Source organism: Leptosomus discolor, chromosome 2 (genome assembly GCF_034619465.1).
Source record: "Leptosomus discolor isolate bLepDis1 chromosome 2, bLepDis1.hap2, whole genome shotgun sequence".
Taxonomy (NCBI): Eukaryota; Metazoa; Chordata; class Aves; order Leptosomiformes; family Leptosomidae; genus Leptosomus; species Leptosomus discolor.
This window is the reverse complement of record NC_141392.1, coordinates 45,519,116-45,547,025: the sequence shown is the minus strand read 5'-3', so window position 1 is coordinate 45,547,025 and position 27,910 is coordinate 45,519,116. Positions and strand designations below refer to the sequence as shown.

The following is a 27,910-nucleotide window of genomic DNA, read 5'->3' as shown; positions in this document are numbered from 1 at the left end:
GCGGCGCCGAGATGAGCGGCAAGGAAGGTGACGGCGGCGGCGCGCACCTCTCTCCCCCCCCCCCCCCCCCTTCCCCCCCCCCGGCCCGGCGTCGGTCGGAGCCGGCGGCTTCCCGGTGCGCGGCTGCGGCCCCCGCCGGAGCGAGGCGCGTACCGCGGCCCCCCGAGGCTTGGTGCCGTCTCCCCGCTGGAGCGGAGCCTCCCGCCGTCACCTGGCGCGCAGGGCTACGGGCGGGCGCCTCTCGGGGCATGCGGCCGTGCGCCGCCTGCCGCCGAGGCGAGGTCCGGCCGCAGGTGACCGGGGCCGGTGGCTGCGTGGGGCCGGTTCAGCTCCCTGAGCCGGCAGGAGGCAAAGCGTGAGGAGTCGGAGCTGGCGAGGGCGCGGGGAGGGAGGCCCTGCAGCGGGGAGGGGGCGGAGGTGTGAGCTGTGCCCCGAGACGGCGGTTCCCTTCGGCGGAGGCACTAAACTCTGCCCTCACGCTGAGAGAGAGCATTTCCTGGGAGGCGTTACCGCCTTCTCACTTTGGCTTCACAGACACGGCTGTGAAGCAGTTTTAGAAACCTTCGTCCTCGGTGATGAAAAAGCAACAGCGGAGCGTGCGTTGGGCCCGTAGAGTGCTCGGAGCGGTGACCGACTTCCCCGAACGCAGCGCCCGCTCTGCGGGCTGTGTGCTGGCTTAGCCCAGGCAGTCGCGCAGACCTGCCTTCCAGCCAGAAGGAAGGCTCTGCAACAAGGAGGCTGGCTTTTTAATTTTTTTATAATTGGGGATGAGTTACTGTTATTGTAGTCGGTGGTTTCCTGATATTCAAGTTGTTGGTTGTTTAGTAGAACCTCTTCTCTATGTCTCTCTTCCCCCCACTTCAGGAGGGCCTGTTTTTTCCTGTAAGTCACTACGATGTTCCCAACTTTGGGAATACTGTGGAGAGTTTAATTCTGTGCACTATTTCAGGGGTTGTGTTTGTGGTGTTTTCGACTGCTACAGGAAAAACAAAACCCTGAACTCGTGTCCTAACAGAAAAGAAGAAAAAAATGATTTTCAGTTTCCTTTTTTAGAAAGTAACTACACCCACTTCTGGTTTTGGTTTGGGATAATAAACAATTAAACGGAAACATTTTAAAATCTAGTGTTCGTCTGTAACTTTTAAGTAGCTTCCTTTTGCTCTTCTTTTAAGGAAATTGAGAGAACTCCATATATTCATAAAAAGGAGGTAGCAAGAGGGAGGAATGGTTAAGACAGGAAGGGCCCAATGAGTTAGTCCCAGGTGAAGGAAGGACAACAGGAAGAAATGGTACACGGTGTAAATCAGTAGTGAAACAGTCTGAACGAGATGAGTTCTGGGTGAGCGTTTGACAAGGGAGGCCAAGGAAGAGGCATATAAGGCTGGTTGAAGGGAAATGGCTATAGCGGGGTGAAAAGAGAAGAAACTGGTTAATGGGCAGAGTTTAAGGACCTAAGATGCTACGCTGCAGGAGCTAAACCTGCATACCTGGGTCATGGTAGTCTACTTGAATTATGCCATGCTTCTTTTTCTGATTACTGAAGTCCCATGACATAAATAATTACAGTAATGAAAAACTTGTAGTTTTGATGACTCGTGTCAAGCTGAATATTTAAAGCCATTTCAAAAAAAGAAAAGAAAGGAAGGGGGATGGGGGGGAAAAAGCTAATCCTGTAGGCCCTTGCTCAGGCAAGGATTTCCCTGCAGCCATTCCCTTACAGAAAGGTGTGTGAAGACCTTATTAAAAAAAAAACACCAAGTCTTAGGATCCTGCTACACTCATCCATTGAAATTGGTATGATTTTTTCTAGCTTTCGCTAGGAATGTGATGGAAGAAGTAGCATGCTAATGAGAGGATGTCAGTTGGTAATAAGGTTCATCCAGTTACCTTATTGTGTCCTGTAAAATATGGCTACAGTCAGGAATGCTCTGCAGACAGCATTCTGATGCTGCTTATGCTCTGGCAAAAGTACTTTATTTTTAACTAATTTTTTTTGGATGTATCTTCTATTAATAGGGTCAGGTGGGTTCAGAAAACGAAAGCATGACAATTTTCCACATGGTCAAAGAAGAGAGGAAAAAGAGAATGTTAATCCATCTTCAGCTTTGATGACATCTTTTAAATGTAAGTAAGCATGTGGAAAGCCAGATTATGAAGATGCGTGGTGTAGAAATTGTTAGGAAATTCCTAGTATTTAGTGATGGAATAAACCGTCTTTCCCTGAGGGAGGAACTTGAAACTGGTTGAACTCGTGCTTCGTGCATTTAGAGCTTGGTGTTTTGCTTTTTGTGCAGTGAAGTCCTGCGAGTGGGATTTCACATAGCTCCACCTGACTCAGGACTTGCTCCCTTCTTCATCCTACTTGTTCCCCCTCCCCACCCAGCTTGTGCTGAACCTGATGCTAAGCAGACTGTGTAAGTGTTCAGCCAGACAAAGGGCGACCAGGCCCTTAGGTGGCAGAAAACTGTAAGAACTGCAGAGGTGTAATGCAAAATCTGAGCCATGGCGACAACAGGAAGAGACGGCTGCCTTGGGGAGACTGAGAAGGCTGTTAGCTGTTGACCATAGCTCTGGTGCATGGCTGACTAAGCTACTTCAGTGTAAATCTGGATGCATTGATTTGCGAGTTGGTAGCCGTTTATACGTGCACTTTTTAAAAATAAGAGTGTAGCTAACTAATACAGACCTGTACATAGACAGCTACTTCAGTTTGAGTGCCTTTTAAAAATTAGCTTATATTTCTGTTTCTTTGAATAAGCAAGTGTAAACTTCCCTACAACCAAATTGTTTTTCTAGGATTTTGCACAAAAACAGATTTAAACTTCAGAAAATTTAATTGAACTTTCTTGTTAGACAAGCCCTAAGAAAGCAAAGTTGAGCTTCAGAAATGAAAAGCCTTGACAGAAGAAGGAAGATGTGATATGGGGAACAGATTAATTCTTGCTGTAAAATTTTCCTCATCCCACCTACTTTTTATGAAGCTAAGGAGGGTGAAGAAGTAAGAGCTGAATGGCTGTTATAGATGATGACTTCAACATCATATAATTTCCTTGCTTTCTTTAAAACAGATATTTCTTTTTTTTTCTGTGTAAGTCAGCTCGGCTGATGATTAGCTTTGACCCCATAACTTTTGAATTGAATAACGCACGTACACTTGTGCTTGAATTGAGTAGTGCAGCTGTATTTTCAACTTTAGTTTTTCACCCTTAAGCATATCAGTTTGTCATAAGGTTACCATTGATTCAAGTTCATAACAACCCTTGTTTCCCTCCTTTCCTGTGAGACACAGTCAGTGGTGTTTGGTTAATTTCAGAAAGGATACAAGGGCCACGGTTTATTCAGCTTTTCAAGGATCCACTCTTAGTATCACACTAGTGTTTAGAAGCCCCAGACGGAGACACTGGTGGTCTTTGTCTCCATGTCAGGCACAAGTCTTAAGAAAAGGTGTGCTCCAGATGGCTTATAATTGAGCGGGCTGTGTAAGGTGAACTGGAGTGGTACACTATTTCTATGTGCGTTGCCTGAATCTAAAGAACTTAATGTGTGAAATGAAATGGTTAAAACACATTTCACTTTTTTCAACTCTTTGGAAAAATATTGTACTTGAATTGACATAGTTATCTGTTGGCACCAAAGATTTCTAAAAAATTAATGAGAAATTGTCTGCTGTGATAATAATTAATCAAAACCCAAGGATTATCGGTTATGCCTTTTCTGCTTGATACACTTTAAATATGACAGCTCAGTGATACAGAGAGTAGATAGTATCTTGCTTTGTAAGATTAAGATTTATTAAGTGTCATTTTTAATGGTCTGATTCTGCACCGCCAAAATCAATAGATTCTGAGTCTTTACTTTTGGTGATAGATAAGACATTAAAATGGAGTGTGTGGAGGAAATGGCTGTGTGGTCTCAACATGTTAGCCTGGAGAATCCCCCGAGTTCTAATCCTTTGCAATTTTAAGCAACAGTATGGTAGGTTTTCTTGCATCCTTTTAGGCTAAAGAGAACTGTATTTGTCCATGTCTGTCTTCAGGTCACAAAACACTTCCTAGTGGTCCCTAACGGGTTTAAAATCTAATGTAAAAGTCTAAAAGCCACAACTGTCCAGAAGAAACATGGGGCATTGCTAATATTGTAGATCTTCAGAATAGTGAATTTCCTGGTAGATGATGTTTGTAAATGGTCATTGGAAATGTCATATACGGCTGTGATATACAAAGTACCATTCACCCTCCTTCAAGTTCCTATCACTATGATCCAAGGGAAAATTTCTTCTTGATGATAATTCAGTGGTGGACTTGACTTAGAATTTGGAAGACACACCAATCAGGCATGTGAAAGATATAGAAGAGCGGTAGGAGCATTTGTGACTTATCTTAGAGTTCCATAAGAAGATTGAGGAGAACAGAACAAAATAAGAGGAACCAAGTTTTTACCAAGGCGATGAGAAATACTGGGTTTTTGTAACTTTGCTACAAAAGCTACAAAATTGTCAGCAAACTGCTTTGCTTTTCTAAAGGAATATTAACTTGTCAGACTCTTTAAAAATGTAACCTCTTAGCTTACTTTCATAATTTTCTTGCAGGGACACTTGAACACCTCAGACGGTTACGCAGGAAACGTTAGATTTCTTAGAAGTATTCATTAATGGTTTATTTAGTGGAATAATGGTATATAAAATGTTAATGTTATCTGTGAAACATTCATAATGTTTGACTGTGCTAACCAGATACATATCCTCTCTTCTCCGTGTTCATTGTAGTAAGACAGAGATAATTTACGTCAGTAACTCAGAAATCTTTTTATGTAGTTGATCTCACTTTGCTTTAGTACTTCTAGTTCTTAGGGATATTAAAATACTTGATTTTTGGCCAAATCTAGTTGGGATGTGGAATGCCACCTTTCTTCTTGCTAAATGGTGCATTTTTAACATGTGCCTTAAGTCAAATGCCTTTTCTTTGTTTGTTGATTTTGTTTTAGAGACTGGTGAATCTTACTTACTAATGATTGTAGGGTTTTATTTTTTACTTTATCTTGCTGAATTTGGGTGAAATTTGAAGTCAGTTTCCTGAACAACAGTGCTGCAGAATAGATTTTACTAGTTGGAACAAGTACTTTACCTTGAAATTGTTTGGGCTGATGTATATTTAAACCTGACCTATTATACAAAAGTAGTATTAATGATGAATTTTGCAGCTCTGGCTGGTGGTGGGCAGTGGTGGCCTCTCCAGCCGTGCCCCATGTAGGAGCAGCTGCGCTGCCCACCTTGGGAAAAGGCACACTGGGGAGAAGGCTGGTGGGCCTAGGGCCCGTGAGCAGTTACTGTAGCACAGGCTCTCTGCTCTCCCCTTATGCTGTATACGTGTGATAACCACGCTTGTTACTGTAATGATTGACTCTGCAGCATTTCAGCTGGAGCTTGACACCAGGCATGACAAATACGAACGGCTTGTGAAGCTCAGTCGCGATATAACTATCGAAAGCAAGCGAACAATATTTCTGCTCCACAGGTTTACCAGGTGAGTCACATTGAGCATGAAAGTGTTCACAGAATCCAAGAAGCTGCCTTGCAGTATTTGTGATTAATAGCTGCAATGTTCTGTTGAGAGGAATTTAATTAATTTCCCATAAACATCCTTTAGTGTGGATGTGAGCACACTCAGATGCTCGTTCAGGTTTCTCAGTTCATTTTATTGACGTATTAAACAGGATCAGAGTGGTTGGGTATAAGAGCAGATGAGAGCTTCCCGGCTTTCAGCAAGCTGGGAGAGAAGAGCATGTGCCCTTCCTTCAGGTTAGTTGCCTCTGCAGTTACTTCACTGTTTTTTTTTTTTTCAGCCCCACCCTAGGTCATCAATGCAAAGAGGTGACAACCTGCGTTCTGTTTACTTTAATTCATACTGCTGCCTAAGAGACTTTTGTGTGAAGTTTTTAGCTTCTACATGTTTTGTTTTCTCATGAGCCTTCAAGCAATCTTTGGAAGCCACAGACAAACTAGAAGAATAACAGGAAAATTTGAATAGCATGTTGCGTAAAATGTTTACTGTATGTGTTAAACATTGGTCTTACATATTACTAATGTATCAGCTCTTCCCATTTATTTTATTTTTTATTTAATTTATTTTTCATTACCTATCAATGTATCTCTGCTGTAGTAGTAACTATTTATAGTTACCATAGTAGTAACAGTTATAAATAGGGAATTATGAAGTTGCCCTATTTTAACTTGGTCTCTGCAAAGAGTCATTGTGATAATTCTAGGAACTGCTGCAACCTTGACTGTAAATAGCTGCTCCCACGGCAGGAGCTAGATAGCTAGGAACTGGTAGAGGAAAGAACAACAACAACAAACTCCTCTCTACTCTGAATTTTAGATTCCTCTTTTGTAAGACATTGCTGTTTTTGTGAGAGTGGAAGCTTTCTATGATGTATTGTTATTACCTTTTCTTTTGCTGTTTGATATTATTGTGGCTTTACTTTCAGAAATCTGTTTGGTTTTAAATGTTTTCTTGAGACCAGTCTATCAGGAGTTCCTTAAATAGATTGTAAACTAACATATCACATGGATTATTTGGGGGTGGGAGAGGGGAAGGTTTAAAGGAAATTAGGTAAACTGAACTTTAAATGCCAACTATATATTGTGGTTGTGAATCTGATATTTCAACTATTCCTGAATAGCATAGTCCACAATTACTTTGTAAAAAAAAATTCACATGTGGAAGTATCACAGGATCACAGAATGGTCGGGGTTGGAAGGGACCTCTGGAGATCATCTAGTCCAACCCCCCTGTCAGAACAGGTTTGCCTAGAGCAGGTCACACAGGACTGCATCCAGGTGGGTTTTGAATATGTCCAGGGAAGGAGACTCCACAGCCTCCCTGGACAGCCTGTTCCAGGGCTCTGCCACCCTCAGGGTAAAGAAGTTTTTCCTCATGTTGAGGTGGAACTTCCTGTGCTCCAGTTTGTGCCCGTTGCCCCTTGTCCTGTCGCTGGGCACCACTGAGAAGAGCCTGGCCCCATCCTCTTGACACCTGCCCTTTAGATATTGATAAGCATCGATAAGGTCCCCTCTCAGCCTTCTCTTCTCCAGGCTAAAGAGCCCCAGGTCTCTCAGCCTCTCCTCATCGGGGAGATGCTCGAGTCCCCTAATCATCTTAGTACCCCTCCGCTGGACTCTTTCTCCAGTAGTTCCTTGCCCCTCTTGAATTGGGGAGCCCAGAACTGGACACAGCACTCCAGATGTGGCCTCACCAGGACAGAGTAGAGGGGGAGGAGAATCTCCCTCAACTTTCTGGCCGCACTCTTCTTGATACACCCCAGGATGCCATTGGCCTTCTTGGCCACAAGGGCACATTGCTGGCTCATGGTCAACTTGTTGTCTACCACAACTCCCAAGTCCTTCTCCGCAGAGCTGCTCTCCAGCAGGTCAACCCCCAGCCTGTCCTAGTGCATGGGATTATTCCTCCCCAGGTGCAGGACCCTACACTTGCCCTTATTGAACCTCATTAGGTTCCTCTCTGCCCAGCTCTCCAGCCTGTCCAGGTCTCGCTGAATGGCAGCACAGCCTTCTGGCGTGTCAGCCACTCCTCTCAGTTTAGTATCATCAGCAAACTTGCTGAGGGTGCACTCTGTCCCTTCATCCAGGTCATTGAGGAATATATTGAATAACACCGTACCCAGTACTGATGCCTGGGGAACACCACTAGCCACAGGCCTCCAGCTGGACTTAGCACCACTCATCACAACCCTCTGAGCTCTGTCCTTCAGCCAGTTCTCAATCCACCTCACTGTCCACTCGTCTGTCCCACACTTCCTAAGCTTGCCTATGAGGATGTCATGGGAGACAGTGTCAAAAGCCTTGCTGAAGTCGAGGTAGACAACATCTGCTGCTTTCCCCTTGTTCACCCAGCCCGTCATGCCGTCATAGAAGGCTATTGGGTTGGTCAGGCATGATTTCACCTTGGTGAATCCATGTTGACCACTTCTGATAACCTTTTCCTCCACATGCTTAGAGATGACATGCAGAACGACCTGTTCCATCACCTTTCCAGAGATGGAGGCGAGGCTGACTGGTCTGTAGTTTCCCGAGTCTTCCTGCTTGCCCTTTTTTTCTTGCCCTTTTTGAAGGCTGCAGTGATACTGGCTTTCCTCCAGTCCTCAGGCACCTCTCCTATAGTAGATCATATATTGTGTGTTGCAATACTGTAATGTATTGTAAAATACTGTTTTGTTTGGGTGTTGTTTTTTTTTTTTTTAAGAGGTTGAAGGACTTCTGCAAATACTGGTAGTTTTCCGGAATGCTTTCTTGAAGCCTTTGCACGTGTTTCTCATTGTTCTTACTTAAGCAATAAGTAAGATTATAGTCTGGAATACACATCGTGCTGCCAGAACTTTGTTTGGCTGGTTCACTATTTTCATGGTAAAAATCTACAGAATTTCAGAATCTGCAATAGATATCAATGAAAGTTAAACTGTTTCTCATTCCAATATTGGCTTTTCTTTTTCCTGAAGCAATTGAAAAAGTATTGGTTAGTAGAAAACATGTAATATTTTTTTAACTGTTTGCTTGTGTTTGTAAAGCTGCTCTTTCAGTTTCTGTTTTATCATTGCAGTGCTCCCAACGGGGAAGAAATATTAAATGAATCTGAGGTCAAGCTAGACGCTGTCCGACGGAGAATTAAGCAGGTTGCACAAGAACTGATTGGAGAAGACATGTATCAGTTCCACAGAGCTATATCTCCAGGTAAATTATTTTAAAATAGGGAAAGTATGCTATTTTGCACTAAGATGAGTTTCTCTTTATGTAGCATTGGTTCCTCTTCATGCCACACGGTCTGAATTTCTTGCATTTACAGGGTTATAAATCAGGACTTGGGTTAATCTTTGTTGTTAGTAAAGTTAGCTCTGGTATTAGAGAGGCTATTGCCCTACAGTCGTTTTATCATTGCAGTTAAATGAAGATTTAAATGGGCAACTACAACTGGAAAAATTTGGATCCTGACTTAAACTGAAGTTGGGAGTAGTTCTAATGAATGTGCTGGCTGGTCTTCTCTGGCTGAGAGGAGTATGTGCAACGCACTCATTTACCCCACCTGAAGGGTTAGAATTTCTGGGAGGAGAGCAGGAATGACTGTCTTGTGAAATGATCCCATTTTGAGTTGCTAAAGTTCACGAGTTAAAACCCTTAGATTAGCATTTTCTTTCTTCTAAAGACTCAGGATGTGTGTCTGCCTCTGTGTTACAAGCATTAAATCAGAGTTTGTATCCATTTCAATCACATCTTTTTCAGCTCCTCTCTTTAAATAGCAGTCTTTACTAATAGCTTTGAGATACTAAGTCCTAGGGCTTTCGTGACTTTTGCTATCAAATCGTATTTCTTTACTGAATCTTTGCTGACAATCTGAATTTTACCTAAAATTGTTATGCCTTGTTTGTGGCAACACACAAGTAAAATATGTAACTGCTTCTTTGACGTCTTGGTCATGGCATAAGTGTCTTGTGTTTATCAATCGTGTTTCAAACTTGTTGGAATCCTGTATCTCTTTCCTTGTTCAGGCAAGACTTCCTCAGCTGAGGAGAGCTGAAGATCGGCCCTGAATGGTTTAGTTGTTTAAAAATGTCCATATGATTGATTTGCTAAACGAGCAGCAAATAACATCTATGTAATTTACAAGACAAACAGTGCACAGGTTAACTTGTACTTATGTCTTACACAAACTTAAGTTTAAGAGTGAGACAGCTCCTAAGCGAGAGCTCAGTTTGGCAGTTCTGAACCAGAAGGAGCTTGCCATGCTAGTCTTCAATGGCTCTTAATTCAATTCCACAGTCCTCTTACCTGTGGTGCATTGGGTTGTTCAAATTAAATATAAGTAGTTACTCTTAGAGCCACTTAATCTGTGTGTGTCTTGCTGCTATTTATAGCTTAGTACTGTAACGAGGCAATGAAAAGAAAGAGATAATTCAAAACTCTGACACTACAGATGTCCTCAAACTGTGAACAACGCTAGTCCAAGTATATTATGAGTGTCTTGACATGCTAAAAATGTGTTTGGATTTTCACTTTAAATACTGCTTATAAAAGCTGAAAATTCTTGCATTAAGTTTTACGGACAAAAATTGTAAAAGCTTCGCTGAGACTTGTAAACCTTGTCTTAATAACCCCTGAAGTTTGTAGTCCTATGTGAGTAATACAATGCTGTCTATATAACAACAGCATTTGAGGTCTGCTACCTCATGAGTCTTTGTGAGACCTCACGATACAAGCTATTAGCCTTGCCATGTGAGCAAAATTGTTACGGGGTAAACCAGTTACCCTGCATCAGCTGCTTCACCTGAATTGTCTCTATTTCCATGGTATGTGGCTTTGTGTGTGGGTAAATTCAAAGAGGCATACCTCCTTCTGTTTTCACTGAGGGGCACCTTGCCTGGAATTAGCTTGCATTCATCTCAGATGTAATAGAGTATGCCTATATGGCAGACACATGGAAACTTGCCGCACGATAACTTCTGTGTGTATCCATGTCTTACAAAGCAAGTGAGCAAACCTGACGGGGTTTCTACTTCCACGTTCTTTCCTCTGAGTGAAAAAAAATTGCTGGTTTTATTTTTAAAAAAATACATATTTTCCAACCTGAAAAATTAGGTGGTCGTTTTTTTTTTATGTATGAGAGAGATGTAAACTTAAGCTAGCCATAGCAACCTGAAAATAAAGAAATTAATGAAAAAATTTCTGTTCAGGTTTGCTTTGTGTATTTGTTAAATACACAGCTACACTGGTTCTTCTGCATAATCGATTTCTGACTTGCCTAAATCAAAATGGACCCAAATAAACTCTTTGGAAAACATGCTATCAGAAACAATTCAGTGTCTCTAAAACTTTTCCCCAGTGTTTTAAATCTCAGCCTCTTAAAATGACTAAGATGTATTTGTCCATTGTAGAACAGGCCAAATTACTATAGATGTCTAGTAGAGGAAGTTAGGGGCCTGCTACATGTGTCCACAGCTGCAAAGCTTTTTAGAATAGAATGGAATAGACTAAATCAGTTGGAAGGAACCTACAATGATCATCTCATCCAACCGCCCGACCACTTCAGGGCTGACTAAAAGTTAAAGCATGTTGTTAAGGGCGTTGTCCAAATGCCTCTGAAACACTGACAGGCTTGGGGCACTGACTGCCTCTCTAGGAAGCCTGTTCCGGTGTTTGACCACCCTCTCAGTAAAGAAATGCTTCCTAATGTCCAGTCTAAACCTTCCCTGGCCCAGCTTTGAACCATTCCCACGCGTCTTATCACTGGATACCAGGGAGAAGAGCTCAGCACCTCCCTCTCGGCTTCCCCTCCTCAGGAGTCTGTAGAAAGCAATGAGGTCGCTCCTCAGCTGCCTCCTCTCCAAGCTAGACAAACCAGAGTCCTTAGCCACTTCTCATAGGATGTTCCTTCCAGCCCTTCCACCAGCTTTGTTACCCCCCTCTGGATGCGTTCAGGGACCTTCATATCCTTCTTAAATGGTGGTGCCCAGAACGGCACACAGTTTTATATATAACAGCACATCCCTAATACATCTATGGGATTTGGAGTGAGATTGTTGTAGAATTAAAGCATTTTCTTACTACAGTCTTAAGACAACTGAAGAGAATGAATTTTATTGACTTCTCTAGGTAAAAAGAAAGGATGACAAAGAGGTATTGGTACACTAAATAATAAGGCGGGGGAGAGAGAAGTAGGCTCTGCTGTCCGTCTTTCCAGCAATCAGGTGTGCAGTCTCTCAAACAAGTGCCTGAACTCTCCAGTTTTGTGGACAGAACTAGAAGACAGAAGTAAGTAGACCCCCATTGCATTTCTGGAGTTACAACTGGGATCTCCCTGTTGTTTCTGTAATTAGGTAGTTCTTGCCTCATTAAGAAGTCTGTGTATAAAATCCATTCTATTTCTGTAGGTCATCCACAGCATCTACTTTAATTCTAGCTCTTCTACATGATGCTCCTCTGTGAGGGGAGTTCATGCCAGCTTATGTCCATTGTGCATGTTTTATAAGGGCACATGTTAGAATGTACATGTGTATCACTGAGAAGATGGGGCATGCTTTTAGGCATTGTTGAAATGACCTCATGTGTATGACAAGTGTGAAATGCAAAGTTTAGCCAGAGCTTTACTCTTACCTTGTTCATGAAATCATCTACTCTCCAGTTAGTTATTGGGATGGCAAAAAAAGGAATATGCAGGCTTAAAGACTTGTAGCTCTTGATTATGAAGCTGAGATAGAAAACCTAGACACATGAAGAATGTGGGGATAGTTAGATAAAGAGAACCGTGAGAGGGAATGCTTTATTGCATCCAGCTCTGGAGCCCTCAATACAAGAAGGGCATGGACCTGTTGGAGTGGGTCCAGAGGTGGGCCATGAAAATGATCATGGGTCTGGAGCACCTCCCCTCTGAAGACAGGCTGAGAGAGTTGGGGTTGTTCAGCCTGGAGAAGAGAAGGCTCCGGGGAGACCTTACAGCGGCCTTCCAGTGCTTAAAGGGGGCCTGCAGGAAAGGTGGGGAGGGACTGTTTACAAGGGCACATAGTGTTAGGATGGGGGGCAATGGTTTTAAACTAGAAATGGGTAGATTTAGATTGGATATTAGGAAGAAGTTCTTTACCATAAGGGTGGTAAAGCACTGGAACAGTTTGCCCAGAGAGATGGTGGAGGCCCCATCCCTGGAGACATTCAAGATCAGGTGTGATGGGGCTCTGGGCAACCTGATCTGGCTAAAGATGTCCCTGCTCGCTGCAGGGGGTTGGGACTAGATGACCTTTGGGGGTCCCTTCCAGCCCAGTGCATTCTATGGTTCTATTCCCCCTGCCTCCCACTGTTTATGAAGAACTGTAATTGGGAGGGAAGTGGTAAGAGTTAAAGATGTTTCTTTTAGTTTTGGGTTTTTTTTTTAAGTCTAGCATTCTTCAATTGTCGCTTTGCTTTTTTCACAGTGGAAAAAGCTTGCATACCTTTTTGAAAATAAATGAGGCTAGGAAAAGTGCTAGATCTTTTGTCTTTAAATATTTCCTAGAGCTGAAAGTCTTGACCTTCCTTTCACCTAGTTTTCAATTCTGATTTCATATTTTAAGGAAATTCTGGAGAACTAGTTAAAAAGCTTTTTATGAACAAACCCATTGCCATTAAACTGCTTTTTTCTTCAAAAAAAGAGTAAAGAAACGCCTATGTCCCATATCTCAAAAGCAGCATGTCCAATTAACCTCAAACTTCCTAAAAATATTCTCCTTTGTCTTGAAACCAAACATGAAACATCCTCCTGTTCCCCACCCTACCTCTCACAGAAAGAGTAAAAGGGATCGAAACTGGACTTATAATGGAAACCATCGTAGCAGCCCTAACTGGGCAGTCATGACTCTCTGCATAATAAAGCTGCCTAATACAAATTTTATTCAGTATAATAACTGGAGTATAATAACTGTTAGCCTATAAATAGAAGAATGCTATGAGTATAATGCTTGGGAGTATTGTTTGCCACTTGCAATTGTTAAATGCTTTTTTTGGGGTTACTCCAAGCAGTTGTTCTTTTGACTTGAAGATAAAACAATTCTGGCAGAGCACTAAAGGAGTTTCATGCCTTCCCTCATTAAGAATAGTGCTAATGGCACGCAGGACGTTTCCCCAAAGGACACTTGCATGAGCTCAAACACTGAGTATAGCACTAATTGAATAACAACAAAAACTGATGACTGTTTTCTACACGTTTCTTAACAGTACAGATTGTCCCAGGGGATGATTAAATAAGCAAACAAAGAGATACTGAAATAATGAAGTCTTTTTTTAATGTAGAGTTCTTCATTTGTTATGTTAGAATGTTCCGCTTTGTTGATATTTTTAAAGCTTTACTATTTGTAATATAGAATTCCTGCTCCTTTGCCCCACTTTGCAGTGTATACCTTATATATCCTGTGAGGAAATGTGTACTGTTTCTTTAAAATTGTTGTGAGACACTGTTCAAGAAAAGGACTGAAAAAGGTTGTATCAATTTATGAAGTGGAGGAAGAAAACTTTCAGGATTTTATATATGAATATGTGTGTGTTTGAGTATTTTTATATATATATTTAACTCTAAAATATGAAGGAAAATTTCAATAGTATATAGGCAAGACCTGTGCAAGCCTTAAAACAAGACAGAGGGTGCTCTGCAACATGTTAGGACTTCTGGAATTATTCTAAGCATGTTCTAAAGCTGCTCTGCATAAATGTAAAACTTGTCATGCAAAGGGAAACTAATAGTTACTTGATAGGTTGGCATTGTGTGGGATTGAATGGAGTACCTTTTTAACATGATTTTGTTAAATGAAATCTTTAGCTATTTGAAGACTTACTCATTTTTTTTTTTGTCCCTTAACAATAAGGGCTGAGAATTGTAAGGCTTTTGAGGTGTTAAACTATTTTCTGTAGGGCAGCTTGACTGAAAAACCCCTTGGAGTGATCATTCCAACTGCATGTTGATGCTTTTACAATGAGGTTGTTAGATTGTGCTTGGAGCGAGTATAGCTGTGGTATTATCTTCACAGCTGATAGCCGTACATGAGACAAAATATGGAACGAGGAGCCCCTGATTCTTCTGGGGCTTCTTTCTTAGTGTGGCATGGAGTAGGTGCAACTAGGGCATTGTTGGCTGATCTTCTGTTTGGTGTGTGCCTGTGCCACCAGCAGTGGTGAGCGGAGCGGTGTGCACGGAGAAGCTTATTAGCTCTTTATCATGTCTGCACTTGCTTTCAACAGGATTAGATGACGAGGCTGTGAAATGTCAGCACCTTGTGAAAAGTATTGCTCTGTGACTGCTTCTGCTGCTGATGATGTGGGAAACTCTGTGTAAAAGTTCAGCACTGATGCAGTCTAACACATAATTTGTCTTCTGCAGGCACGATTTGTGTTCTGAGAGAATGCTATATTGGACCTTATTTCTGTGTTCTGCCTTATGCCGTTTAGAGTCACTTTAGACTTGTAATCATACTGCAACAAACTTCATTGCTGGATTGGACAAAGTCAGTTAAGTCTGCGTGGATGAAAAGGAAATACTTGTGCTAGAATACTGTTTTTTAACTACAGTATGTAGGACCACGAGACACGATGTTGTGAGAAATGCTTTGGAGATGGGTGAAGTCCACCCGAGCAGGCCAGGTTTAGGTTATTGATTATTTAAGTAATATTGGGGTTTTTGGTGTTGTATGAAGGATTCAGAATAGAACACAACCTGACGGAGCTATCCACGTAATGATTTCTGTGTTACCTGTTTCTTTGTTTTTAACTTTTTCACTCATAATATGGAAAGAACATTTTGTACTTGAGCTCTGCTAGCTATTTTTATATTTGTAGGCATCTGTGTATTTCTGAAATAATACCAAGGTAAAGAACTATGCTGCACATCAGGAACAGTAGAAGTAGGACATTTTCTTCTTAAAGTTTAAAAACTGTAATAAAAATTGGTGGCATATTTAATCGTATATTGGCCATGCAAAGGAAAAGGTTTTTTTACTGCATGAGAAAGGTATCATGAATTGTAAATATCTCACCCAGGAAAAGGCTTGAATACACCTAAAACTTGAAAGGAAAGCTATCCGTGAAGGAAGCAATCAGGTTTCTGCAAGATGGTGAGAAAACGTAATAACACAGGAACAGGATGTAACTGAAGAATTAAAGTTAATCTCTTTGCTGTTGTGGGTGAGAGGTAAAATGCCAGAAATGGAAACAAGGTTTCCTGATTATACTGGAAAATTAACAGAATTTGCGTGGAATAAGCCAATATTTATCAGATCTGATTTTTTCTGTGTTCTTCCAGGGAAAGTGAAAAATCAGCAACTGCAAAGCCTCTCGCTTCTTACTGTCTGCTGCAGGGTTGGTATGTCCATACACAAAAACTTAAAACAAACCTGGGAAAGTGAATTTCAGACATGACCCAACAGGGCGTGCACTCTGTGAGCACTGATTACCAGCTGATCCCTGAGTGAGCTGTTGAGTTGCGCATAAGCCCTAAATTCAGCAGGAGACGTTGAGGGCAGCCTAAGTCTGTGACAGGAGCTATATACAGCCTTTTGAAGATGCGTGCTGTGGATCGGGCCAAAGAAAGATCATCCTCTCCTAGTTCTAACTTCAGACCCAACTGCCCTGAAGTCCCGCAGTACTATTATGGCAAATACTGCAGTTATTTACATGGCAGTCTGAAACTGGTGATATAGTTTGTCTTTTAATTCAGTTTCATAGCTAGCAAATGGAGGAGACCTTGTGCTCTGGCCCAGGAGGTTTTTTTTTCACCCTACAGCTGTTAACACCAGTCATTCACAGACCAGAGCTCTCCAGCCTTTGCAGGTGAAACATGAGAGGAGACCAAGAAAAATCTGTGGATGTTTTTTGTTTGTTTGTTTAAAATCACACAGGAGAATGTGTCATAGAGGAACTCCATTCCAGGAAACAGCTAGTATAGTGCACCATGGTTGGGTTTTTGTTTTACAGTCCTGTGGTGAGGGGTATGGGTTGGTGAGTGGTGATGTACATTTTTCATCATCTAACCAGACCTATATTTAAGAGGATAAATGGCCACCATTGGTGCTTCTGACGTGCAAGTGAGTTGGGGCTGTTGCATGGAAACAACATCATCTTGAGGAGAACTTTCACTGGGGTTTGAACTGAAGAAGCTGTGTTGTGTTAGGTGCTCTTCCTTTCTTTATTGAACATCCTGGCTGAGTCAGAGCTTCCTTTCTTTGGTATCTTGAACATTTGCTCTCAAGGCTGTTAGCAGTGTAAAACTCGCCATCTAACTGAATGACTTTTAAAACTCTGTATCAGTTATCAAGGCAATTGGAGGTAGTTGGAGAGATCAGGAAGACTACTTGTCACGTGTATAGTTTGGGTTTTTTTTTGTTTGTTTTAAGAACTTGTGTAGAACATTGGCTGCTCTTCAGCACTAATACATTTTTTGGGAGAAATAAACATAAAAAAAAAAGCCCAACCCTTCAGAACAAAACACTTGGTTACAAATGTAACCATGCTACATCTCTCAGGTCTACAAGTAGGAGTGAAATGAAAGCATGTGAATTTCTCATCCACGATGAGTCATGTGCAAAAAACCTAGCATCTGTCATATGTACACGTTTCTAGTAACAATAACAAAAAGGCTTGATTAAACTGTTCTCCACAATGGGAGATTAAAATATTCTTTGCAGTTTTCTGCAGGGTTTTTGTGTGTGGTTGGGCAAATAATTTAACTCTCCCAGGCACCTGTGCCTATTAAATAGGGAACCTATATTTGTTTCTGTAGTTATTGGGAAAACAGACTAATCTTGGGATTACCTTTTCCCCAGAGTTGGTGTGTATTCAACTTTAAACAAAGTGTAAACAACATTAACACTTCAGTATCTGGAATACATCACTTTAGCACATGCATCTAGGAGGCAACAGAATTTCTTGGTGGTCATAGATGTATCAAGTAGCAAATGACTGATCAACAAAGCGTTCAGGGCTTAATATGAGAAATTTGCATCAATTTAATTATTGCTATAATAGTAAACCAGTTTAGACAAATCATTGCTAGATGTAATATACATTCTTTATTTATATTCTATTAGTAATCATTTCAAGGTTACTTAAGTTTTTCTGACAAATATTCACATCTGGGTTTGTACTGATTACTGAAGTAATTTCAAAACTGGGTTGATAAAATGGAGCAGTTTGTTTATGTGGATGTGGACGTGGACTTAGCTGTGTTTTTTCTCTCCTCAGTTCCCTTAAAAATTCAGACTACTCGTAGCCCTACCTGCCATAATGACTCAGCTTTTGAAGTGTTACTCAGTGAATACAAATGGATTTTTTTTTTTGGTCCTAATCTGTAGGCTTTTATGGACATTTGTTCTAGTGCTTTTATTTGTATTTATTAGTTAGTCTTATTTTATAAAATCCATCCCTGAGTGGAATTATTCTTTTAAGCCATTTTCACAACAGGATGTCCAAAGCATGCCTGTCTCTGAGGATAGCTGGCTTTGTGCTCCTTACAGTGAACTGCTATAAAACTAACCTTTGACTTCACGCTTACAATCAACAAAGCAGTTGGATTGTTTCACAGCCTTAGTTTTAGTTTAATTACTGAAGTTTTTATCACTTGTGCGTGGAAAGAGACCTGTGAATCTAAGGAATCATTGCCAAGTCTGCAGAGAAATGGAAAAGACTGAGGTGTGAATTGTCAGTTTCATTTTAATAGGATGCTGACTCGGAAGCAAAATGTTTTTATTTGTGTATTAATACTTTTAAATTTATTGCTTGTACTTATTTCAGTTGATGTACCTGGTTAATTATTTGCTTATTTCACCAGTTCACCCCTTTGTTGATCAGTAGGCTTATGGAAGTCTGCCACCCTCCCCATATTCTGCAGAGTGTAGTAATAAGGGCTCTCCAGTTTAACTTTGGTTTTTGTCTTCGGGATGTCCACAAGAATATGACTCCTTTTCTTTTCTGAGTTGTGGGGGGTTGTGTGGGGTTTATTTTGGGGTGTTTTGTTTGTTTGTTTGTTATTTTTTTATGGGAATTGTCTTGCCAGCCTAAACATGATGGTAGGATAGAGCTGTGGCTGTGCTGTTTTGATTTTGTAATGAATTTACAAGTGGGTAGTTTCACATGACTCGCCCTGTAAATAATGTGCCCCACCCTTCATTCAGTGATCTTTGAAGAAACTTGCTGTATATGTTTTTCTTCCATCTTTCTAGTGGCTGCTATTGTCCTGTGACTCCTGCTGCATGGTTTAGGGGAGGAGCTGGGAAAGAGAACACAAACTGTCATCTGCTTGTGTCCTAACCAATCAGCACAGGCTGCTCAGTGAACAAAAAGGTACAGAGAAAGAGGAAAGGAAGAGGACAAAGGGATAGAAGGAAAATGAGTTTGAGAAGAAATAGGGAGAGAAGCAGCATATTCAGGAAGGTGGCAGGTAGCATTGGCATTGTCTAACTTTCAGTTCTTAAAGACATGAAATCCGTTTTAACCCATTTTTTTAACTGTTGAACAGATTTTTAAAGGAGAAAATTAAGTAAACGAAATTTTACAAGGAAACTTTCACTTCTTGTTTGATCTGTCATTCTGTGTTAAATTTCTGTGCATGCATGCATGTACGTCTTGAGTGGAATTAGATTCTCTTTACCCTAACCTGACTCCTGCAATTAAGGAATTTCTATTCTTTACTCATTTTTAAAACAGAACTACATTTTCCTACCCCCTATGCATTCATTTGACTCTTGGATTGAGTGCTCCAATGACTTGGTTTTTTGAAGAAATCTGATTTCTTGCTAAGTTTCCTAGAGAAACTGCCTAACAGTTCTTTCTCAGAGGTTGCATGTGTAGATGAGGATCAATGTCTTGAATATCGGCTGATATATAGCTGGCAAAAAAAAGTGCACAAGCTTTCAGGCGCAAAATCTCCTTTATAGATAATATATGCTCAGTAGATATCTCAGTGTAACTTTATAGTTGTTGTGAAGAAAATAAATTTTCAAAATATAGAAAGAAGCTGTTATACTTGGTCAGTGTAACTTGTCACTAGTACAAGGTATTTGTATAGAGTAAATGTAATAAAACATCAAAATACTTAAGCATTTTGTTACTTTACATCTGTAATTTTAAGAAGTGCTGGTAGAAATAATACAGTGCTTTTAATTGGGATTTTTGGTCCATGTCCTAGAAAACAAAAAAGACATAAAAGGCAGTCTTACAAACTATTCCGTTACTGGCAGCTCAATCTGTAAATAAGCCAATTTTGGAATAAATCCAAAATGAGCATAAGGGGAAAGGTATTGTTGGATGGTGTAGTGAAATGGGATGGGGTTTTTCACCTTGGGGATTATTTGCTGAAAATAGCGGATGTCCTACCATTAAGCTAAACATAACATGTTTAAACATCCTTCTACCTGCACATGGAAACACCTTATTTCAAGGTCTTGGGTCACTGAAGTGTCATGTTATAGCTACTTCTGGAAGAAGGACTTTAAAAAGAAAAAAAAAGTCAAATATTCATATTTTTTGCAAAGTAATTGTTACCAGGATTTGTAACCAGTCTATTTGTAATGGTAACAACTTTAAATGAGGTTTTGTAAGGCTTACTTGTAAGTAGTGGGAGATAAATTCCCTAATTGTGAAACAGTGACAGTAAATGACAAACCAGACTCTGTGCGCAACATTCACATGGTGACGTTAAGTGGAAGGAGTGAGGAGAAGAGTGGAACATGTCAGCTAGGGTGGGACAGCCGGAGGAAGCAAAAATGTATGCCTGTATACATACATATAAGTGTGCCTATATGAAAAAATACATAAAAATAAATGAATGGAGGAGCCAAACTGTTATCCTGGAAAACATGTGTGGAGTGGTAAAGCGAAGTGAGCTGAAACCAGAAGTTACAGTTGATTGAGAAAGCTGTTTACCCAAAAGTTTGAGACCTGATTTGATCTCTCTGAGAACTTGGGAAAATGCCAGGTTGATTCTTCATACGTGATAGTCTTCTCCACAGATAGCAGAGAGAGATTCTCACAGATGTTGTCATGTTGAGTGCTGCTGTATCCGGTAGCTTACAGCTTATCCACAGAAAAAGCCAAAATTTCGTAAGGGATTACTGGCCGTGTTACATCAGAGGGTAAGTCAGGAAAAGAGTGGGTGATGAAATCCACCTCTCTGCAGCTTCTGAAGTTATTTATCTTAGAAGATCCTGAGTAGCTTTTATCTAGTATTCTTCTATTGCTTGTGCCCAGAATGCTTTACCTGAATTCAATTGATTAAATTATTGTATTTAATTGGCCTTGCAGCTCCCTGTGTGTGTTCTGGTTTGTGAACAGCAGTGCTGAGTGTGGCTTTGATTGCTGGATGTTTATTCTGCTTTTCCCAGTGCTGCTATACAGAGGCATAGACAGGTGCAGACTGAATTGCAATTCTGAATTGCCTCTGCTCACCTTGCAAGTACATATTTTAAAGGAAAAAATGCAGGTCACTCATCACGCCTTTGTGATTGTAATGTGGGAAGCGTTCTACAACTGAATTTTCCCTTGAGGTTACCTCTAGCTTTTCGGGGGTATTTCTGCCCTCATCTTATTCAAATCTATGTTCTCTTCTTTTTGATTTAGACTTTTTCTTTGATCCAGATGAAGTCTAAATTTTCTGCTTCCTGCATATCTCCATAGGCTGAGGTCCTGGCCCTGTGGACGTCAGTTGAGGATTTAAAGATTATTCTAATGGAACCAGGATTCTACTTCTGGTAGCCTTGGGTACTTCCACATTTTCTCACTTTATGCACTGGCAAAACTATTGTCTAATTCTGGGCTTCTTGCAGCGTGATACAGCAGCAGTGCCACCTCTTTGCATCTCTTAAAGTGAAACCATCCCCCTAAAATGGCTTAGACTGGCTCTGCTAAAGCCATCTCTGTCATGTTACAGTTCCTGTAGCGTCCTCCTTTGGTGCTTTCTCTGTGCATAGGTCAGATATACGCATGCATTGATGTTGCCTTCAAAACTCTTTTTAGCTTAGTCCTGCTATGGCTGTTTGTTCCAGCTTTGTTTCTGCTTTTTTTTTTTTTTTTCACTGACAATGCGAACTTAAGCTTTCTGCTTGTGAACTTTTCCTCAAATCTGCTCGCTGCACGTAAGGGAAAACTGACAGAAGCTGTGAAATTGTTCTCTGAACACTCAAGTGCTTTTTTAGATCTCACCTTTGCTATAATGCATACAGAAAATCACCATCTGCTAAGTAGGTAGTGAAAGGTAATTGTGGCAGGTGGCTGCAGATGGCATACAAATCAGGTACAAGCTACATTTGTTATCCCATCTTTTATTTCCTTGCCAACAGACGAACTCCTTTTGTCCCCCTGCATGCTTTGTTTTTAGAGTATAAGTTCTTTTGAACAGAGCTGTTGTTCAGTAAGAGGAATATAATGAACATCACAGCTCTGGTTTGTTTTTTTGTGTGTGGGTGTTGTGTTTGGTGGGGTGTTTTGTTTTGTTTTTTTTTGTCTGGAGTGATTTGTAACAACAGGTGCTTTGTCCTGAACATGAATTTCACCTAACCTGCATGGTTGAAGGAGCCTGTTCACTAATTCCCACAAAACAGAGAACTGGGAAATTCGGTTTTAAACGAGTATCTACTGTTGCTGATAAGGTGAAACAAAGGAAGCTTCTTTTTTTTTTGGTAGATGTCCTTGCTTTTGATTTGTCTGCAGTCTTTTTTCTCTGCATTGTGTCCTGTGTCTTTGTGAACTTGTGAAATAGTAATCTGCACTCTCCATCATACAAATACCGTATTTTAAAAGCTCCATTAGCATAGAATGGTTCGGGTTGTAGGGGACTTCTAAAGGTCATCTAGTCCAGCCCCCATGCAGTGAGCTCAGAGCCCTGTCCAGCCTGACCTTGAATGTTTCCAGGGATGGGGCTTCTACCACCTCTCTGGGCAAACTGTTCCAGTGTTTCACCACCCTCCTTGTAAAAAGTGTCTTCCTTATATCTAGTCTAAATCTGCCTTCTTTTAGTTTAAAACCATTACACCTTGTCCTGTTGCAACAGGCCCTGCTAAAAAATCTGTCCCCCATATTTCTTAGAAGCCCCCTTTAAGCACTGGAAGGCCGCTATAAGGTCTCCCTGGAGCCTTCTCTTCTCCAGGCTGAACAACGCCAGCTCTCTCAGCCTGTCCTGATAGAGGAGGTGCTCCAGCCCCCTGATCATCTTCATGGCCCTCTTCTGGACTCGCTCCAACAGGTCCATGTCCTTCTTGTGCTGAGAGCCCCAGAGCTGGACGCAGCACTGCAGGTGGGGTCTCACCAGAGCGGAGCAGAGGGTGAGAATCCCCTCCCTCAGCCTGCTGGCCACAGTTGTCTTAATGCAGCGCAGGATGCAGTTGGCTTTCTGGGCTGTGAGTGCACATCGCTGGCTCATGTCCAGCTTTTCATCCACCAGCACCCCCAAGTCCTCCTCTGCAGGGCTGCTCTCGATCCACTCATCCCCCAGCCTGTACTGATAGCAGGGATTGCCCTGACCCAGGTGTAGGACCTTGCACTTGGCCTTGTTGAACCTCATGAGGTTCACGCGGGCCCACTTCTCCAGCCTGTCCAGGTCTCTCTGGATGGCCTCCCGTCCCTCAGGTGTGACAACTGCACCACTCAGCTTGGTGTCATCTGCAAACTTTCTGAGAGTGCACTTGATCCCACTAACTGTGTCATTGATGAAGATATTAAACAATGCTGGTCCCAGTACGGACCCCTGAGGGACATTGTGGGGAACTGCTGTTCAGTATGTTTCTAAGAGTAACACGATGCTTTATACTGAGATTACAGAAGGTTTGGAATGAAAAATACAGTTGGAATAAAAACTTGAAAATGCTTATCTGCTGTGTTCTTGGTCTGGTTTTCGTACTTCAGAGACATGCTATGTTAAATTATGTTTCAATGCTATTTCTGGATTATCTTAGTGTTCACTTTTTGCTAGTAACCTTAAAATAGTCTCAAAAGATTTCTAAAAAAAAAAATCTGTGAGCATGGATCATTGCTGGAAAGTTTGAATCATTAGCTTAACTCTTCTGCTATTTTTGCAGGACTTCAAGAATATGTCGAGGCAGTCTCATTTCAATATTTTATCAAAACACGATCTTTGATTAGTGTTGAAGAGATCAACAAACAACTAATATTTACAGCAGAAGACAGAGAAGAAACAACAAACACGGTAAAAGGTTTTCTTTCCTCGTGTGACAAACATTTCTGGGATGGAAATGCAATGAGTAGTCTTAGTCACATTTTTGGCATCTGATTAAATAAGGCAAGTTAGTGGAATGGTATTAGATACACGTGTGGGCTTTGACTCACTTGTTCAAAACATGCTTTTTATTCTGGCAAGCAGTGAACTAAATCCGTGGGATGCAAGTTTATAAATTTCACATCCTTTTTGTTCAGAGCAAACTGAACTCCTTCTGGTAGGGGGAAAGATCCAAGATAGTGAAATACTGGCAAACAAATTCAGAGGAGGGATTTTTGGTGGCTGGGAGTGCCTGTAATGCCTGCTGGTGTATGGTGATGTAGCAAAAGCTGGCGGAAACAAATGAATCCAAGGCAGGATGAACTCCATGAATGAAATCTTACTGCTGGTGCTGGACTAGTTACAGGAGGCACTGTATTCAGCTTGGGTTAAATGCACTACATACGTCTTAGCTTGGTCATTTGTAACTTCCCTGGAGCTGGTCTTGATGTTTCCCCTCAGAGCACAAGCTTGTGTCCCGTCATACCTTAGCCCTAATAACTCTTATCTGCTGTCTTTTGAGCTGTCCGTGCTCCTACCCTGCCCTAAATTGAACTTTTTCATAAGGACAAACTACTGCCACTGACCACAGTGAACTGGGCACAGTTTCATTGTTGATAGGGGGCAAAAGGCGATTTTGTAGGAGTGTACAGAAATGCACATGCAGTGCACAGTAATGCACAGCACTGCTGCTTTAGGTGAATTCCTGAGTCTGCCTCTGTGAAGAGATTCTGCTATAAAGCACTTCTTATTCTTTCTTTGTTCTCTTGGTAAGATGTTTACAAAGAAGCCAAGTTTTTAGCTTAAGTTCATCTGTTCTTACCAGAGACAAAATCCATTGTGGTACACTTGTTTGTTAAAACTGTGAAGCTGTTAACCCCTGTATACACGCCTCTGACCAGATTTGTGAATTTGGGTGGATAGCATGTTACGGGAACAAAGGAACGGAAAGAAACCTGTGTTGTCTTCCATGTTACCAGTATTTTGGCAATAAAAAGTATTGGAAACTTGGATATAGGAGCAAACTTGTAACTTTGTGATGAGTTTTCTTCATGAAGTATTTTTTAGCTGTTTAAATAAGTTCAGTTGATATAAAACAGATCTGAGAGAACTATACCTATCAGCTTTTTGTAGAAAATATACTGTGAAATTCAACGTACTATTACAAAATTATATGATTTGTTCGTAATGCAGACTCTTTGATTCTCGATTGCTTTGGACAGACCATTTAGGAAAAATTTAAATCTATTAAGCTGAAATTTGTTAGCCAAAAAAAAAAAAGGCAACTGCAAATAAACGTTGGTACAAAGACGTGATAATTCTGTTTGCAAACAGAGATGGTAGAAGCAGGGTATGTTTCTCGTGCTTGCTAGAATGGAAATCAGATCTCAAGTGGAAGTGATGCTTTCATACCTTCCGATATGCTGGAAGGAGATCAGCACTTATGAAATTGGTCTGTGTGGAAGTGCCATGTAATTTTGTTTTCCAAAATATTTTCAGTTACTGGTTACATTAGATAAGTTAATGTGTGTTTGAACCATTATAGACTGCTTTTTTCATAGTTCTTTGTACTGGACTTTGTTCTGTTCTGTCCTCAGACCTCCAATTCCCATGATAAACAACCGCACACCTGGAGCCTGAAGGTAACACCCGTAGATTACCTGCTGGGAGTGGCTGATCTAACTGGAGAGCTGATGCGACTGTGCATCAGCAGTGTTGGAAATGGTGACATAGACACACCCTTTGAACTGAGCCAGTTCTTACGTCAGATTTATGATGGTTTTACTTTCATCGGCAACACTGGACCTTATGAAGTATCTAAGAAGCTGTATACCTTGAAACAGAGTCTGGCAAAAGTAGAGAATGCCTGCTACACGTTAAAAGTACGGGGATCTGAAATCCCAAAGCACATGCTGGCTGATGTGTTCTCCACCAAAACGGAATTGATTGACCAAGAGGAGGGCCTTTCTTAAAATAAGGAGACTGTTGCAACTCAGAAGGGAAGAGGACTTAGAGACAGCTTTTTAGTTAGGGTTTGTGGGGTTTTGACCCTTCTCAAAGATTTTTAGGTAGAGACTTTTTTTAGTTTTATCTACGAGAAGATTGTTTGCAGTGGTAATTTGTAACCAAAAATACTTTTTATGACGTGCAAGAGAGCAAATGTTTGACTGTCCTCTTGGTGTGGGATTTCCTGTGTTGCTCTATTGTATCTTCTTTCAGAATGACCCAAATTTCCACTGCCCTCTACACCAGTGGCTGTCAGTTGTGTGAGTCGCCTCAAACTGTTGTGGTTGCTGTTACCAGTTTTCAGCAAGCACAGCAGTGGAAAACCAAAATGGTTAGGTGTTGTTATTTAGCATTATCCAGAGGTTTCTGCTGACCCATTTTCTGAGTATTCAGGTTCTATACTCATGCCACACCTAAACCAATGCACCCATGTATGTGTGGGTTCATCCCTTGACTTGAAACTGAGGTAGTCTCAAAGGTGCCATGTAATTTAAATTTTCTCTGATTAATGCTTTAGAGCATGAAACTGAAGTTAAGTCAATTTTTCACCAATTGATAATGAAGCTAATTGCACCAGGTAAATACTGCTGTGCATTATTTTGAGGCTGTGTTTAAACTGAGCTCTTTTCACGTTGACACAGGTACCTCACAGCTTTGACATGAGCTCGAAAATCCACAAAAAAAACCCCAAACTGTGGAATGTATTGGCTTACATTTTTTTGTAGTACAGTTTAATGCAGAATCTGTTATTATTCTGTTTGTAGGCAAAAGCAGAAGACCTACCAAGTATGTTTAACATGAATAATTTTGTGTTAGGACAAGCAGGTTTTGGCCAAAACAAATGCGGTGTGGTGCTGGAAGTCTGTTCTCCGTTGTTTGTGCTGCCCTGAGGACCTCCAGTGGGGTTGAACTGGTGTAAGTGTAAAAGGGCTAGCCAAGCTTTAAATATGTGTTAGCAGGAACTGTATCATGTGCATGTTCCTATGGAAAGGAAATTGCTAACAGAAATAAGGCAGACATTCTGACTTCCACATTTATCTTAGACGTGGGTATGTCACCATTGGCAAAAAATCAGGGCTTTCTGCTGGTGTCTGGAGTTATGAAAGTCTGCTAATGTACATTATGCTAAAGGAAAACAGATAAAACAGCATGATCTTTAGACTCCAGGAAATAGGCCTCCCAACTGCAATTGAAAATACTGCATGTTTTTTATTTCCACTTCCATATGCTGTGATAGTGCCAATATTTTTCCCATGAGCGTGTCCTGAGTAGCTGGGATCATCTGATACATGGATAGGAATGGGTAAATACATTTCTGTCACATTTTTCCATTGTTTCCACATAAAGCAATATGTGGTGGGTTGAACAAGGAGTGGCTTTTTTTCCTATTGTTTAATACAGTTTTTTACAATAAATACCAAAAAGCAGTCACTGCCTGTACGTTGGTCCTTTTGCCCGTCGGTCCCAGCGGTAAATAACGGTGCGAGTTTCCCACTGTGCAGGACTTCACTTGGAAGTTTCGCTCCATTCCTGTGTTTGTACTTTGAGGGGCCCTTTCTAATCCTGAATCTCTTTTCTCTTTCTCGCTGAACTTTATTCTATGAAGTCTAAAAACTAGTTAGGATAAAAACTTCATGTGACCCTCTTGCTTTGAAAAAAATGCAAAGGATTCAGGTGACAAAACAAGTTTTATCGCTGAAATAAAGCTGCAACGGTACCCACGTTTTTACATCTCTCCTTGTTTTTTTGCTGCTTTTTTTCTGAGGGGAGGAGGGGAAAGAAAGGAGAAGGATACTTATTAATAAGGAAGGGTTTTGTTTTTTCTTTTTCCCCAGAAATGTATGCATCTAGTATTTCAGTTGATGCAGGTAAGATTATAGTTCTGTGTCTTTGCTGCAAGTAATTGCTTGTTGAGTGTATCTGTGTGAAGCGAAAGCAGGTATTATTAGAGATATTGTGTGATATTAAACAGAGATCTGTCTCTTGTCTGTCCTAGCAGCTATCAGGTGGAATTTAAAAATTTTCATGGCACAGTTTGAAAAGGGGTGAGATGAACTCCAGCACGTGGCAGTGCTTGGCCAAGTGACATTCTGCCTCTAGCCATGGAAGGAGGACACAGT

General features: G+C 41.1%; 1 protein-coding gene across 1 annotated transcript; it reads left to right on the top strand.

Annotated features, from left to right (window-relative positions):
* TSNAX (translin associated factor X) lies at nt 1–27,515 on the top strand. The gene is made up of 6 exons (XM_086482352.1): nt 1–27; nt 2,017–2,124; nt 5,408–5,522; nt 8,616–8,746; nt 23,587–23,714; nt 25,382–27,515. Exons 1-6 carry the CDS (start codon nt 12–14, stop codon nt 25,754–25,756), a joined length of 873 nt encoding a protein of 290 aa, XP_086338478.1. The 5' UTR covers nt 1–11; the 3' UTR covers nt 25,757–27,515.
* Nucleotides 27,516–27,910: the final 395 nt, after the last annotated feature.

Excerpts from the sequence above, each read along its gene's own strand:
- TSNAX (XM_086482352.1), top strand. Across the intron at positions 2,125-5,407 it reads TTTGATGACATCTTTTAAAT|CATTTCAGCTGGAGCTTGAC; the intron begins GTAAGTAAGCAT and ends TTGACTCTGCAG. Across the intron at positions 5,523-8,615 it reads CTGCTCCACAGGTTTACCAG|TGCTCCCAACGGGGAAGAAA; the intron begins GTGAGTCACATT and ends TTATCATTGCAG.